Source organism: Corvus brachyrhynchos, unplaced genomic scaffold (genome assembly GCF_000691975.1).
Source record: "Corvus brachyrhynchos isolate BGI_N302 unplaced genomic scaffold, ASM69197v1 scaffold11, whole genome shotgun sequence".
Taxonomy (NCBI): domain Eukaryota; kingdom Metazoa; phylum Chordata; class Aves; order Passeriformes; family Corvidae; genus Corvus; species Corvus brachyrhynchos.
Genome location: NW_008236965.1, coordinates 5,663,150 through 5,676,838, shown reverse-complemented (window position 1 = coordinate 5,676,838; position 13,689 = coordinate 5,663,150). Strand labels below are relative to the sequence as shown.

Below are 13,689 nucleotides of genomic sequence, written 5' to 3'. Positions count from 1 at the left end.
GCAGGAACCACAGCCCTGAGCATGGGCTGCAGGCTGTGCCTGACAGACACATCACAACACTCAGCTTGCAAAAAATGTGTCTTGCTCTCACAGATTGTGAAATCTCACCCTTTTTGACATTACCACCACAATTTATATTTGCTTTCACCAGAACACAAGGTTTACCCTTTTTTTCCCTTTTCAGTTCCCTTTGGTTTAAAACAGTATTCTCCTGCAATGAGACCAATTAAAAAAAAAAGAAAGAAAGAAAGGAAGGAGAAAAGAGAGGGTGGTTCTGCAAAAGTTTGGGTTCCATTTAAAAAAAATTTTTTTCTTTCTACTCTAGACCCCTTATCTGACCGTGATTTCAATTTTTCTGATTTTTTGAAACTGACATCATAGAATACCAATCCGTTCAGTTACTTCTACACTGTTTGAACACACTGGTTCTTCAAAAGCTGCATTTTTTTATCTATACAAAAATAACATGGAGTTGGTCAGGGTTTTTTTTTCCTCTCCATTCTGTGGAATAAGTGAATATATTTTTGCTTTTGATGCAAGGTTTCGCGTAGGCTCAAAAAAGAGTGTGAGCCCCAGAAACTGCCTGCCTGGCCAGGTTAAGGCAGGTATCTAGTGCTCCCTGTCCAGGAAACGTCATTAAGACCTTTCTCTCCTGTATCCTGGCACTGCTCTGTGTTGTGCAGCAAAGCTGTGCCATGAGGACTTCCTAGTGTGTGTATTACATGTCTCTCTGAAGGGCTGGGTTTATTCTTGCTGTCCCTAAATGAATGAATGGGTTGTCAAATTGATGTGGCCCAAACTTACTGTGTGGTTCTGTTCAATATTTGAGTTTTGCCGTCCCCCAGTCATTCATGAAACCCTTGTGGATTTTGCCAGGCTACTGTTAGCTCTCTTTAGAGTCTTCATTTCTTTCAAATATATAAAAAGTGGTTCTAGAAATCAGGGAGGTTATGGGCTATTCAGCTTGCTGATAAAGAAATGTTCTGTTGCATTCAATGGACTTTTAAAGGTCTTTGATTTTTATAGACACACAAAAAAAGATTGCTTTTTTCCATTTCACTCTATTTGACCAGAAATCTACATTTACAGAGGAAGCCCTTCAATATACAAAAAGCTTTTCAAAATTCAAATGTTAGCATCCAATAGTTATTAAAATTAAAAAAAAAATTAAGATATTAATATTCAAATACTGGAAAGATTACAGTGTGAGGGGTTCTTTGGGGGGTTTTTAGCCATCAGGTAATAGTACAGATGTAGCACACTTAAAAAAGGGTGGGAGAGAAATCTTGTCAGTTTTTCCTCCCTCCTGAGGAATTTCACATGCATTTAAAAAAAATTTATTTCAAGACTTCCTCCTCTGTGCACATGTTTGATACAGTATGGTTGGAGAAGAGCAGTACCACAGAACCACATTTCCCCTGCACCTTTCTCTACAGCTCTTATTGTGTCTATTGCGGAAAAAATGAAAATGGTATGGAAAAGTTCCTCCTTTTTAAAGATACCAAATTCTGTGCTTTCTGTTGTTTTTATTTAACTTAGAGTTAAGCCCTTGGAAACTTGTGACTGCTGCAGAGCTTGGTGGGCCTATGCAGAAGCCTCTTGGCAACAGTGAGTTAGGTTCTTCGGTGTGCAACAAATTATTATTATTATGGCTAAAATCCTGGCCCCTTAAAAGTTTGAGGTTTGCTTTGGACTTGGTTTTAAGCACAGGCTTTCACCTGTGTAGAAACAAGCCTGTTTGAGGAAGGAGCAGGATGGCAGATGGCCCTTCCTGCCTGTGGACCATTGCCAGCCTGGCTCCAACTTGGCAGAAGCTGGGAAAGAGGAGAAGAGGCTGTCTGTCAGTGCCAAATGCCCTCAGCCTCCTGCTCCTGCCTGCCTTCCCCATCTTGGAGAGCCAGTCCTTACCTTCTGGACAGACAACAGCCACACCATGTTTATAATAACCATGTTTGCTGCTGTGCACCTGGGGACAGGCAGCTCTGAATCCTGCTGCCCTCCCCAGTGCTGTGCCCTGTCCTGGTGGAGGAAATCAAAAGGTACAGAAAGCTTTCATGAGAGGCATAGCAAGGGATTAACCCTCTATTTTAATTTGCTTCTCGGTCAGATATGTTGGGAATCAGGTGTTTTGTTTCACAGATGTGTAGATCTGGGTGGTGAGTGTTCAGCTGGGTTTCTGTTTGAAATGTGAGAAGGGAGGAGGGAAGACTTGTCTGCTTTTTTATGACTTGTGTTTTCAGCAACTTTGCTGGAATTTTTGATATGATTTAGGCTTTGTCACTCCAGCCTCGCAAACTTCAAAGACAGAAGCTCACTCCTATGAATTTTCATCAGTTTCAGGTGGTAATAAGGTGACAGGGCATATCCAAGATCTTTCTAGCTTTTTTCCACACTCTTAGTTTTTATCTGAGTATTTAGGCCATAATGGTAATTCTAGAAGAAATTCTGGGTACTAGATTGTTTACATTCAGAGACATGGTTCCTAATGCTTCATTAAAAAACTTTTCTCCTGTTTTCCCAGCACAATAAAATGCAAGAATATGGTTTCATTAAAAATCTGCAAAAGACATATGTCATCCACTCAGCTGTCACTCTATATCTCCATTTTCCCTACTGTTGAATTGTTAAAGTAACTTTCCTTTTGTGCGTAACATTTCCTTTCATTGACTTTATTGTATGTGACTGCTAGTCATTTTCAGGGTGTAGCAATGACTGATTTGTTGTTGCAGACAGAGCAACCATCTGAGGTTGAATTACATCCTCAGATGAACAGACCCCCATCCCAGGCAGAAGAAAACAGTTCAGCAAAAAAGGTGAGATCTGCACACGTTGTACCATTATGGAGTGACTTGCCTTCATCAACAAATGCGGTTGTTTAAAGTTTAAAAGCAATTAAACAGAGGGTTAGGATTATGTTTTTACATGTTTACCTGCTCTGGAGGTCAAGATGCTGAAGAGAACTGTGACATCAGTTGTGTGACATCAGCTGAGATAAATCGTTAAGAAACCTCTTAGAACATACACGTTGATGCTTTGAGAGAGGCAGCTTGCCATTTATTTCAAATCAGTAGGGGCTTGTGGAGCCATAGAGAAAACAAAAAAGGGTTTTACTGTACTCAACCCCTGTCTCGGTGGAGTTCCTCCAAATTGTGATGCACTTCTTGGTCTTAGTTGCTGAGGATTTGATTTTGATGTATACACACCTGTTTGCTAGAGATCAGGATCTGCCACTAAATGTCCATAGACTGGGAGAGATTTGCTCAAGATGTGCAGTTTCTAATATGTTTTTGTACAAACCTACCAGTTGTATAAAGTAAGCACTGAAATTAAAATGGCACACTTGAAAGGGCCGTGCTTAGGGATGGAGTGGCCTTAGCAGTGGCTGTGAGCATTTTTCCTCTCCTGGTCATGCTATGACCACCTCCTTCCACCAGACCCAACCAGAACAGGTTTGGATAGGGGGCAAATACAGATCCTCCCCACTCTGGCCCCTCCTGCAGCCAGAGAGCACCTGCAAGATATTTACTCAGCCCAGTCAAGAACTTTTGGCAGGTGCTGAATGGAGTAGGTACCTTGCCCCGGGAGCATCATCACACTTCTTACTGTAACGGGGCACAGACAAACATCCAGTGTCATCATTTTCTGTATGTGACAGGGCTTTCTGGGCAGTGGCCTTGCTCTGCTTGTGCTCATGATATGCTACTTCTAGCCTGGCCCTGCTTCTTCTTTGCTCTGCTTTGTAGCCCTTCTGGGGAAATGAAATCCTTGTGGTCCACCTACTTCATGCTCACCCTCATCCCACCTGGTTCCCTAAAAAGCAGCAAAGCCTCAGGCTGTGGGGTGTGGGAGGCAGGTGGTTGATGCAGTGCTGACCCACCTTCCAAAGCCTGGTGCAGGAGCAGCCAGCCAAAGAGCCCCTGCAGAGGGATCTGCTTTTAGGTATTGGACTATTGCTTATAGCATTGTGTTTGAAAGGGAAGAGGGGTTTATCCTGTGGATTTGGTAGGGTTTGGGCAGTTTAAGGTAGACTGGGATTGTGTGTTTGGCATTATAGTTGTGGAAGGCATATGCAGGTTCCTCCCTTGCTGTACATGGTGTGTTTGCAGGGAGCTGTGCCTGTGCAGAGGATTTCAGAGCATGGCATTACCAGAGATCTGTGCAGTCATGATGTGCTGACATCCTGACCAGAATATCTGATAGTATTTTTAGATTTTTTTTGCAGTAATTACAGAACTGTTTTTTAATGTTTAAACCTTTTTCCTTATAATTAAAATTCTTTTAAAAATTGCAACCCTTCTAATGTGAAAGATTGATGGTCTTATATCAGTTACATTTTGTATCACTTGTACTAGTCTCTTCTTGTGAGTCAGGCAGCTTACTACAGCATTGAGTTTTATCCTTGTAATTCCTTTGTCATTAAATGTTTCCCCATTAATTTTTTTCTTATTTTATTAACATTTGGCCAAAACACAGTAGTGAAGATAATCTAGCCCAGTAAAATGTGTGATAGTGAAATTTGGTCTTTGGTTTTGTCTGTGATGCTGAAAAAACCTTTCTCAAGTCAATTCAACTTTTTGAGTCCTAACTTTCTCATTTATGAAATGAGGCAGTAGTAGTTACATCCCTTGTAAAACAAACCCAATAATAAAGTACACTGAGGAGGATACATTTATATTTATAATTTCAATCAGCTGTAAGGTGGTAAAACTACTTCTCATTGCAAAAGAAAGGCTGTCTTAATTTGTAATAATGAAAACATCACGGAAATCATAAAAATCCAAGGCTCTGCTTTGCCTGGAAAACCCGGACTATTTCTTTGATGTAACTTATCAAGAGAAATAGCTGGCCTTCTATACTTCCAGCATGTTAATTTTGCATGGATAATTTCATGTATTTTTATTTCAAAACTATATTCATTGTTGCTTCATGTAAGAGAGGAGGGGAGAAGGGAGGGGCTCCATGCCAGACGTGAGGCAGTAAGTTGGGATGCAAGTGATTGATTATTGATTCTTTCTGACTGAGCATAGTCAAAAATAAATCTTGCTTTGTTTTTAATGCTTTTGGGTCAACTGGGGGCTAGTACATGTATTTATACCCCCTCCCTCCACCCAATGCACACTAAGTTATACAACCCAGTTCTGATGAGCCTGTCATCCAGATGAAGGCAAAACACCCTTTCATTCATGAAGGGATTGCAGGAGTTGTTGTTCCTTTTTCAAAGTCAGAAACCTTAGAGGCTATTACCAAATTTGAATTGTGCTCTGTACCTCTTTAAATTATGAAATCTTAACTAGCTGTCAGCAATTTATGTGTCACAAGTATTCTCCAGCCTAATGATGGGACGCATATGGCCTGACTTAACATTGCTGTGCTTTTTCCTTTCAGGAGGTTGTTCTTGCTCAGCCACCCTCCAAACCTGCCCGCAGGAAGCTCCGGACGGAGGTGCAAGGGCTGGAGACCCCCGAGCTTTCTCCCACTATAAATGTGACTTCTTCCCTGCCAGCAGTCAAGCCTCACCTCCCAGTCCAAAAGTAAAAACCTGACCCAAGCATGCCAAACTGCAACATGAGATCTGATGTAGCAGGGTTTGCTCTTTGCGTAGCTCTGTGCTTAATAGTTCTGTTTCTGAGAATGCTTCACAAGATACAGGTCTCTGAAATCTTCATCAGTCTTCTCAAAGGCAGACTAAGCCTGTAGTGACTATCAGTAGTATTTAGAGGTAGATAGAGGTAGATAACCTCTTCAAAGGTGTCCTACCTCTCTACCTGGTAGACACAGCTGAAGAGCAAGCCTAGCTGTTCAACCATCTCCAACACCAACTTCTCTAACACAACTCCTTTTATATGTGAAGGCGTATGTTTCTGCCTTGCATGTATCTTCTGGAATTTTGCTCCTTCACGTGGACAGATATGACCAAATAAATGCCCAGGAAGCTGAGTCATGAAATGCTTGATGTTGGTCATGTCCTTGTGATATTTCTTCATTGCAAGGCATGTTGGAAACGGGCTTGCCACTGGTGTGAGTTGAGCCACAGACCACTTGTGGTCCATCTGATAATGGCCTAACCCAACGTGTTACTTGCTCTCATAAACACAGCTGTTGAAGCTGTCAGCAACAAAGACTTGTAGGAATTTCACTCTATGTGTATTTAATAGTGGTGGAGAAGGGGCTGTAGAAATGGTAAGTGAAGGCACTTGAAACCCTATTGGGTCTGTGCCTCTCCCTCAGTTGAAGCACTGTGCAAACATCATACCCCACCATCACCTAGGGCCTTGCAAAGACATCTGATTGTCTGAAACAAAATCAAGCTGCCCAAATCAATTGAGTGTTTCTTGGCAAACTGCTTATCAGTAAACTGAATCGGTGCTGCATAATTGGAGATTAGAATAAGTAATAAGACTCCTAGGATGCTCTTAAAGTACTATTTTGTGCTTTGGGAGTGCATATTCCGTAGTGGTTCAAAGATGTTTGTTAACATCTCAATCCTGTCTTGTCTATATCTTTCCTAAAATGTTAAAATGACCACAGAGCTATATAGCCCTGCTTTTATTTTTTTTCCTATCATTTATTACTTTATAGCCTATGGATAGTAGTTTGCAGCCAAATAGTGAAGCAGAAAACTGATAGTTCACTGGAAGATAACAGCATAAGTCCTGTTGCTGTGCTGTGAGAAAGAGTCTATTGCAAAAATCAGTGCCATCAGCTTTGTTAAGAGAGAAGAGCTAATGGGGACTGTGTGCCACTGGACCATATTTAAATAGGGTATCTGTTTTAGATCACATCTGGCATTAAAGAGCTCTTGTTTACTCATGTAAAACTTTAAAATAATCTATTTGGAAAGGGGCTTGGATATTCAGTCAGTATTTTTTGTATTTTCTTTCTTTTTTGCTGTTATCTCTCTTGCTTTGAATAGGTTGGTCCTTATGTACAGCTGTCTCTTTTTATACCTGTTGGCATAGATGTCATTTCCTCCAGACCAGTTACTACAGGCTATAAAGTAATAAAAATTCTTAATTAATAAAATAAGTTCTTAAAATAAAAAAGATACATCCTTTATTTTATCAGCAAAAGACATGAGGGAAGTCCATCAGTCATCTTCCTGTCTGTGATGTCAGATGGTTTTGGTGGAAATGACTGCTTTGAATAAAAGAAGTATTAAATTTTGAAGTAAAGAAACATCAGAAGCAGCAAAAATCTGAGACAGCATTTTCATGCCAATGTCCTTTCTTTCTGTATAGAATGATTTTTGTATTTTCTGTTAACCACTCCTGACTCTAAACTCTACAAATGTCTGAAAACAGCTAATGCAAAGATGCTGCAATAAGCACAGCTATGCAGGGATCATTCTTAAGCTCCATGAGAATGCAGTGATTTTGAAATTGAGACAGCCTGAAGTATTTCTGTCATTCAGGTTAACAAGTTTCAAACACTCCACCTGATTCAGCCATCTCATTTCAGTGTTACATTCTTCTTCTCTTAAATCTGTAGTTTGTACCTTGTCTTTGAAGCCTTGTCCAGGGTGCAGAGAATTATGCAAAATGGGTGGGTGCTCTTCTGGCATCAGCCAGTGTCAAGGCTCTTAACTGAAATGTTTTGTATTTATCTGTCTGGCAGACAGTCTTCCAAGCAGAAAAGGGCTATTCAGACTGCTATACGAAAAAACAAAGAAGCCAATGCTGTGCTTGCCAGGTTGAACAGTGAGCTCCAGCAGCAGCTGAAGGTAAGGAATGCATTTAAAATCAGTGACAAAGCTCCCTACAATCAGTTATGTGTTACCTCCAGCAGTATTGAAATCAGAGCAAAAGACAGGACAGTAATTGAAATAAGCACAGAGATGAAAGCTTTCAGTGACAGCACATTGCCATCATTCCTTGGGTCAGGTCTTACTTGCTTCCATCTTCAGCAGGCCAGTGCTGTTACCTGTGTTTTACAGCAGGAAAAGACAGAGCACTTTGCCTAAGTTCACACGAGAAGAAAATTGAACTTGTCCTTCAAGTTACATTGCTGTTTTGGAAGCTTTCTGATAGAGCAGAGCTCTGCTGTTTTTATGGAGACCAGAAGACTTGATGGGTACTCCTCAGGCACATCTTGCACTGAGGCTTAGGGGGGTTCAAGTGCACTCCCATGCTGGGGCTCTGAGCCTGCCCAAATGAGGAAGCAGACACTGGAGGAGTTGTAGTCCAGCCCAGCTCCCACACCTGCAGGGAGCCCTTTCATGGGAGTCAGCAAGAGCCTGCCTGGCTGCCCTTTACTGGAGCAGGGTGGTGCCATGCAAGCATCCTGAAAGTTCTAATGCACCTCTCCTCCTGCAGGAGGTTCACAAGGAGCGAATTGCCTTGGAAACACAGCTGGAGCAGCTACGTCCTGTCACCGTCTTGTGACACGCACGGCTGTGCATGAGCAGGAGCAGAGCAGTGCTCAGCAGCTTTGCAAGGAGAGGAGTTCTGTGCAGCTGAGCAGGGTCTCTTCCAGGGCAATGGGGAGGACTGGCCTTGCTGGGTCTCTCTTCACCCTATTATGCACATTTTGCCTTTGCAGGTGAGGAAGGTACAGAAAACAAATACCTGACTGGGGAATATTTCTGCATGGGGGATGCTTTGCCTTCTTTCCTCCCCCTTCCCAGCCTAATGTGTAAATGTGGTTTATCACTGAAATGAATAACTGGGAGTATTTTATTTATGTAAAGAATTCCTGATTTATATGTGTTTTGGCAGCACCTCCTGCCCTGATCATTAAGAGGTACAGCATTCCTGAATTCTTGCTTAAATTGAAAACTCATCCTCTGAGTTGTGCATCTGGATGTTACTGATTCCTGTAGGATTGTATCATTGTAGAGTACCTGTGGATTTAACATACCATAGGAATGGAACTTACAAGATGTACAGAATCTTTATCCTCAATCACATGTCAAATAATTATTTTCTTAGTACTGTTTATTATGCAATCACGGATGTATTTTAATGTTAGAGAACTTGTATTTTATTAGTTCAAATCATATAAGAGAACAGTAAAAAATACTAAAATATAATTATTTTGGAAATTAAGAAAAAAAAATCTTTTTGAGCTACAGCTGTTTCTAATCACCAGTATTTGAGCACTTGCTTGCAACTACCAGTGTCTCTGCATTCCTTTAGCATGTTTGAGATGGCTGGTGTATAGCTTTTTTTCTTTTCTTCTTTTTCTTTAACCAACAGTATATTTCTAACAAGAGGTTAAAAATGCATTCAGGGCATTTTTATAAAAGCTATTCTATGTACATTTGTATTAGTCTGCTTTGTTGTCTTAATAGCTGCTGATTTGTTTTAAGGATGTGTACAAGAACTGTACTTCCAGAAGAGGAAAGATAGCAAAAGTGCTATGTGTGAGGCTGTAAAATGTGAGATGGAAGTAATTGCCTTTTACAGCAGGCTTTTGTTAAGATTCCTTTGCACATCAGTGGAGATGCTACTGATAGGAGAAAGCTGCTAATGCCCGTCTGTTTTCTAAGAGAAGAAGCAAAGATTAATGTTTAACCTGCGTTTGATCCAGGACCAGCTGACTCCTGTGGGGATTTTTCCATGGATGCAGTGGTTGGTGGCTTTGGTCTCAGTTCTTGCAGTGGAAGCTGGCTAACTAATGTCACTTTATTTCTTGGAGCAATACTGTTGGACTGGGTGACTTCAGACATAATGTCAGCCCTGCTCCCACCATGGGTATGATGTGCTTTACTGCAAGGGCATGTTGCCTACTGTTGTCCACCTTAAACATGACACTGCACATGTTTCACTGACCTAAGTGTGTGTGTTCACCTTGCAGAAACAGTGCAGCAATTCTGTCACCCTTGTGGGTGTGGTGCTTCCTCCCTTTAGCTGTAGGATGGCCCTGGGGCTGAAGAGGAAGGAGAAGCAGGTTTGAAGCAGCTGGGTAACCTCTCCTTGGGGTGTGTCATGGAATGGCTGCCGGGGCATATCAGAGGGCACCAGAGCAGCCAAAAGTTTTGTTGAGAGATAAGAAAGGCATCACTGGGAGTGTTTAAAGTGATAAGGAAACAGTCTACTCTTTCTGAAAGGAATGTGGATGGGGGACACGAATCCAGAAGTCTGCAGGTGAAAATCAGCATTTGCAGAATTGTTACTGAAAGTCTGTTTTTGTGATACACTAGTGTTGATTCAACTAAAGATCGCTATGTCAACAAGCAACAACTGTTCTTCTGGATTTGAGACTTCTCTCATGTGACTGTTGCATAGCTGGGGTCAGATGGTCATTCCTGGTCAGCGACAAAATGTGAGGAATGCAAGCTTTTCTGGGAAGCTGCAAAAGAGCCACTGCCCTCTTGCTAATAGTGGTATTGTTGAGAGTTTATCATCATTTATTTCATTTGTTCATAATACTACTGAGTCATTCCTGAGATTTAATGAGGTTAAGTGCTTGCCCTGTCTGCTTTTTAGTTCATACATTGTAATTTGGTTAATAAGCCCTTACTATTTCATGGGAAATAATCATATGGCACACTTGTTTTTTCTTTTATGGGTGAGTTTTTAAGGAAAGCTTTTAAATGATTACAAAGAAGTGTGCACATTGCATTTTTAAGGCAGTGGAGGACTTTTTCATGTTTGAAAGGAGCTTCCTTTGAAATAATCTCCCATTTATTTCACCTGAGTTATTAATGGAATAGATGCTGTTCAAAGGAAGAGTGAAAGAGTCTGCTTTATACTGTCGGTTTCAAATGTCTCTCTTCTAAAATCCAGGAGGTTTTTTCATTCACTGGAAATTATGATACTTTCTTAGCCAACAATGAAGTATTTGCTTGGCTGTTACTTTACCATTGGATTAATAAATAAAAGTATTTAATAATCCCTGCACTTTTAGTGTTGCAATCAAATACCGCACTCAGCTTCAATGACTGGAATGTGAGTAGATTTGTATTCTTTCTGGTGAAACGTCAGCTATGATGACGATACACTGCTTCACACATCAGTAAAGCGAAATGTTCAAGGAGAGGTGTCAATGTGTTATACATATGATGCAGGAGGTTACTCTTCTGTATGTCCCAATGGTTAAGCATTTATGATAGCCCACACAAAATGAAAAAGTGTGTCTGTTCTTGGGAAGCTGTTAGCATTTTGAGGGGTGGAGGTGGCATCATGAAACTATGACAGTGCTTCTGGCAGTTGTTCCGTGCAGCCGTGCTCATGGCTACTGTTAACAAGCCCTGGCTGGCCCAACTTCACGTCTAAATCCAGTATTACAGATTTTCTTCAAAATTATTTTTCCTTTAGAAAAATGTGGATGTAGCAAAATCATAATTTCTTGCAAAAACCTTTACATTCTCAAACCTTGGATGGGAGATGCTCCTGCATCCAAAACCATTTAGTCAGAGAGGGAGACCTCACAGGCTTAATGTTCAGGGTACTTTCTTGAGCTACAGGTGAGTGATTAGCTTTAAGCCTCTGGCATGCCTGACCCAGAACAGCAACTAAGGTCTGCCTGCCCCAGCTGTCAGCCTGACCAGGGAGCAAGATCATGTTCCCATGCATGAGCTCTCACTGTCCTCAGTTCATAGTTTCTGTAGGTACTTGGGCAGAGCACAACATGCCCAGCAAGAGAGGATAAATGGGAACAGGAGCTGGAGCACGGCATCCTTGCATCTGAGAGGATATGCTGACCATGAGCCTGGTGCCCCTTCTCAAGTCTTCAGTGGGCAATTAAATATTTTTTGTCTGCAGAACAGGGCTAGGCAGAGCAGATAAGGATCTTCCTCAGTGTGGGTGTAAGTGTGCACTCACGTCTTCCTTTTGTTCATGCATTTCTTTATGGGTCTGTTAACACTCCTATCACCTGATACCTATATTTATTTCAATCTACAGTAATTCCATAGTGGAAAAAGAAAAATGCCCAGCTAAGTGTAGTGACTGGTTGCCTTTGAAGATAAGCCATTTTTATATGAGCCTTTGAAAATAAATAATGACCTGGTAATTAAGCAAGGAAAACAGTTTCCATTTCTGAGGCATTCCTTTATTAAACAAACTACCTGTGAACACACATTAATCCTTAAGGATCAATGTCCTTCTCCTAGTTATTAATTTTATACTAGGATGCAGTGGAAACATTACCAACTCTTTCCAGAAAGTCCTCAGTTCGCTCTTCCAGAGAGTTTTGGTGATGTAACAAAAATGTAAATGTTTAGTCAATGCAGCCTTGTTACTGGTAAATTGTTGGATATCCTGTTAAAGTCAAAATATTATCTTCAGACTGCATGGCAGTAGTTTTGCTGCTGGGAATTCTGTATCCACATCAGGGAGAGGAATTTGTTTGCTATCATCCAGACAGTTCCAGCTTGACAGATGATCAGAGGGCTAGAGCACCTCTCCTGTGAGGACAGGCTGAGTTCAGGTTGTTCAGCCTGGAGAAGGCTCTGGGGAGACCTTATAGCACCTTTGGGTACCTAAAGGGGCTACAAGAGAGCTGGGGAGGGACTTTTTACGAGGACATGTAGTGATAGGACAAGAGGGAATGGCTTCAAACTGAAAGAAGGCAGGTTTGGATTAGATACAAGGAAGAAACTCTTACTGTGAAGGTGGTGAGATGCTGGAAGAGGTTGCCAGAGAAAATGTGGCTGCCCCATCCCTGGGAAGTGTTCAGGGCCAGGTTGGATGGGGCTTTGAGCAACCTGATCTAATGAAAGGTGTCCCTGTCCACAACAGGGGGATTGGAACTAGATGATCTTCAAGGTCCCTTCCAATCCAAACCAGTCTCTGGTTGGAAAACACTGCCAAGGCTAGCCAGCATAGGGTGATGAGGCTTTGCATGGTAAAATGACCACAAAGGGATGGCTGAGATTTGGAACCCTTCACAGGAAGCATTTAGGATGGGCATAATGTGAAAATTGCCTGTTGGTGATGCATAGGTTGCTTTCCTCCCAGCTGAGCTTCCAAATCAGGAGGAAGAGATCCTGTAAAAGTTGCTAGCTGGGAAATGAGGGATGTCCACTTTCCAGTACCATCAGCCTTTCTGTCTTCAGCATACACAGTCCTTGACAAGGAAATACATTGGTTCATGATGCCACATATTTTACTGACTAAAGAGTAAAATACTTTTTTCAAGAAAAAAATCTTAGTGATTTAGTATCTTTGAAAAGAGATGACGTATTTTGAAGCTTTTTTCAGCTATCTTGATATGTGCTATGACCATATGCATTGTTTTGCTCTGTTACTGATTTTTTGATATAAAAAAGTTGTATTGCAAGCATTATTGTTGTTAATCTAAAAAAAAATACCCCAAGATTATTATATATTTGAATTTTAACTTATAAATTAGATAGCCAGATTTAAGTAATTTGTTTTCACAGCTGCAGACTGTCCCCGTGGTAAGCTGCAAAACGTATAGTGTTCTATACTATGCCCATCTAATTTTGGAAAATGTATGTGATATAAAGCTGGGTGCTACGTTAAAATAAAAGTGTCCAATGAGTTCAAATTGCCTTGATTTTGTGTTTTATTTAGGATGTTGATGGTGCAGATCTGCCAGGAGACCAGAAGCTGTGACACTCAGTGGAAAAAATACCATGTTGAAATGGCTGACCTTCAGCTTTGAAAGATGAAATCACTTACATTGGGATTGTGTGTACATGATAGAAACAGAGATTTATTTGAAGTGAAATCATATTTCCTTAGGCTCCAGTTAAGTCAAAACTTCATCTTTGCTTTGTCA

General features: G+C 41.1%; 1 protein-coding gene across 1 annotated transcript in view; it reads left to right on the top strand.

Moving 5' to 3' along the window:
- REPS2 (RALBP1 associated Eps domain containing 2) overlaps positions 1-10,841 on the top strand; it is an 88,092-nt gene extending 77,251 nt beyond the window's left edge. The window contains exons 15-18 of the mRNA XM_017728466.1: positions 2,730-2,813; positions 5,386-5,531; positions 7,615-7,720; positions 8,313-10,841. Of these exons, the coding sequence (XP_017583955.1) occupies positions 2,730-2,813; positions 5,386-5,531; positions 7,615-7,720; positions 8,313-8,381 (405 nt within the window). The 3' untranslated portion in view covers positions 8,382-10,841. The remainder of the gene's footprint in view (positions 1-2,729; positions 2,814-5,385; positions 5,532-7,614; positions 7,721-8,312) is intronic.
- Positions 10,842-13,689: the final 2,848 nt, after the last annotated feature.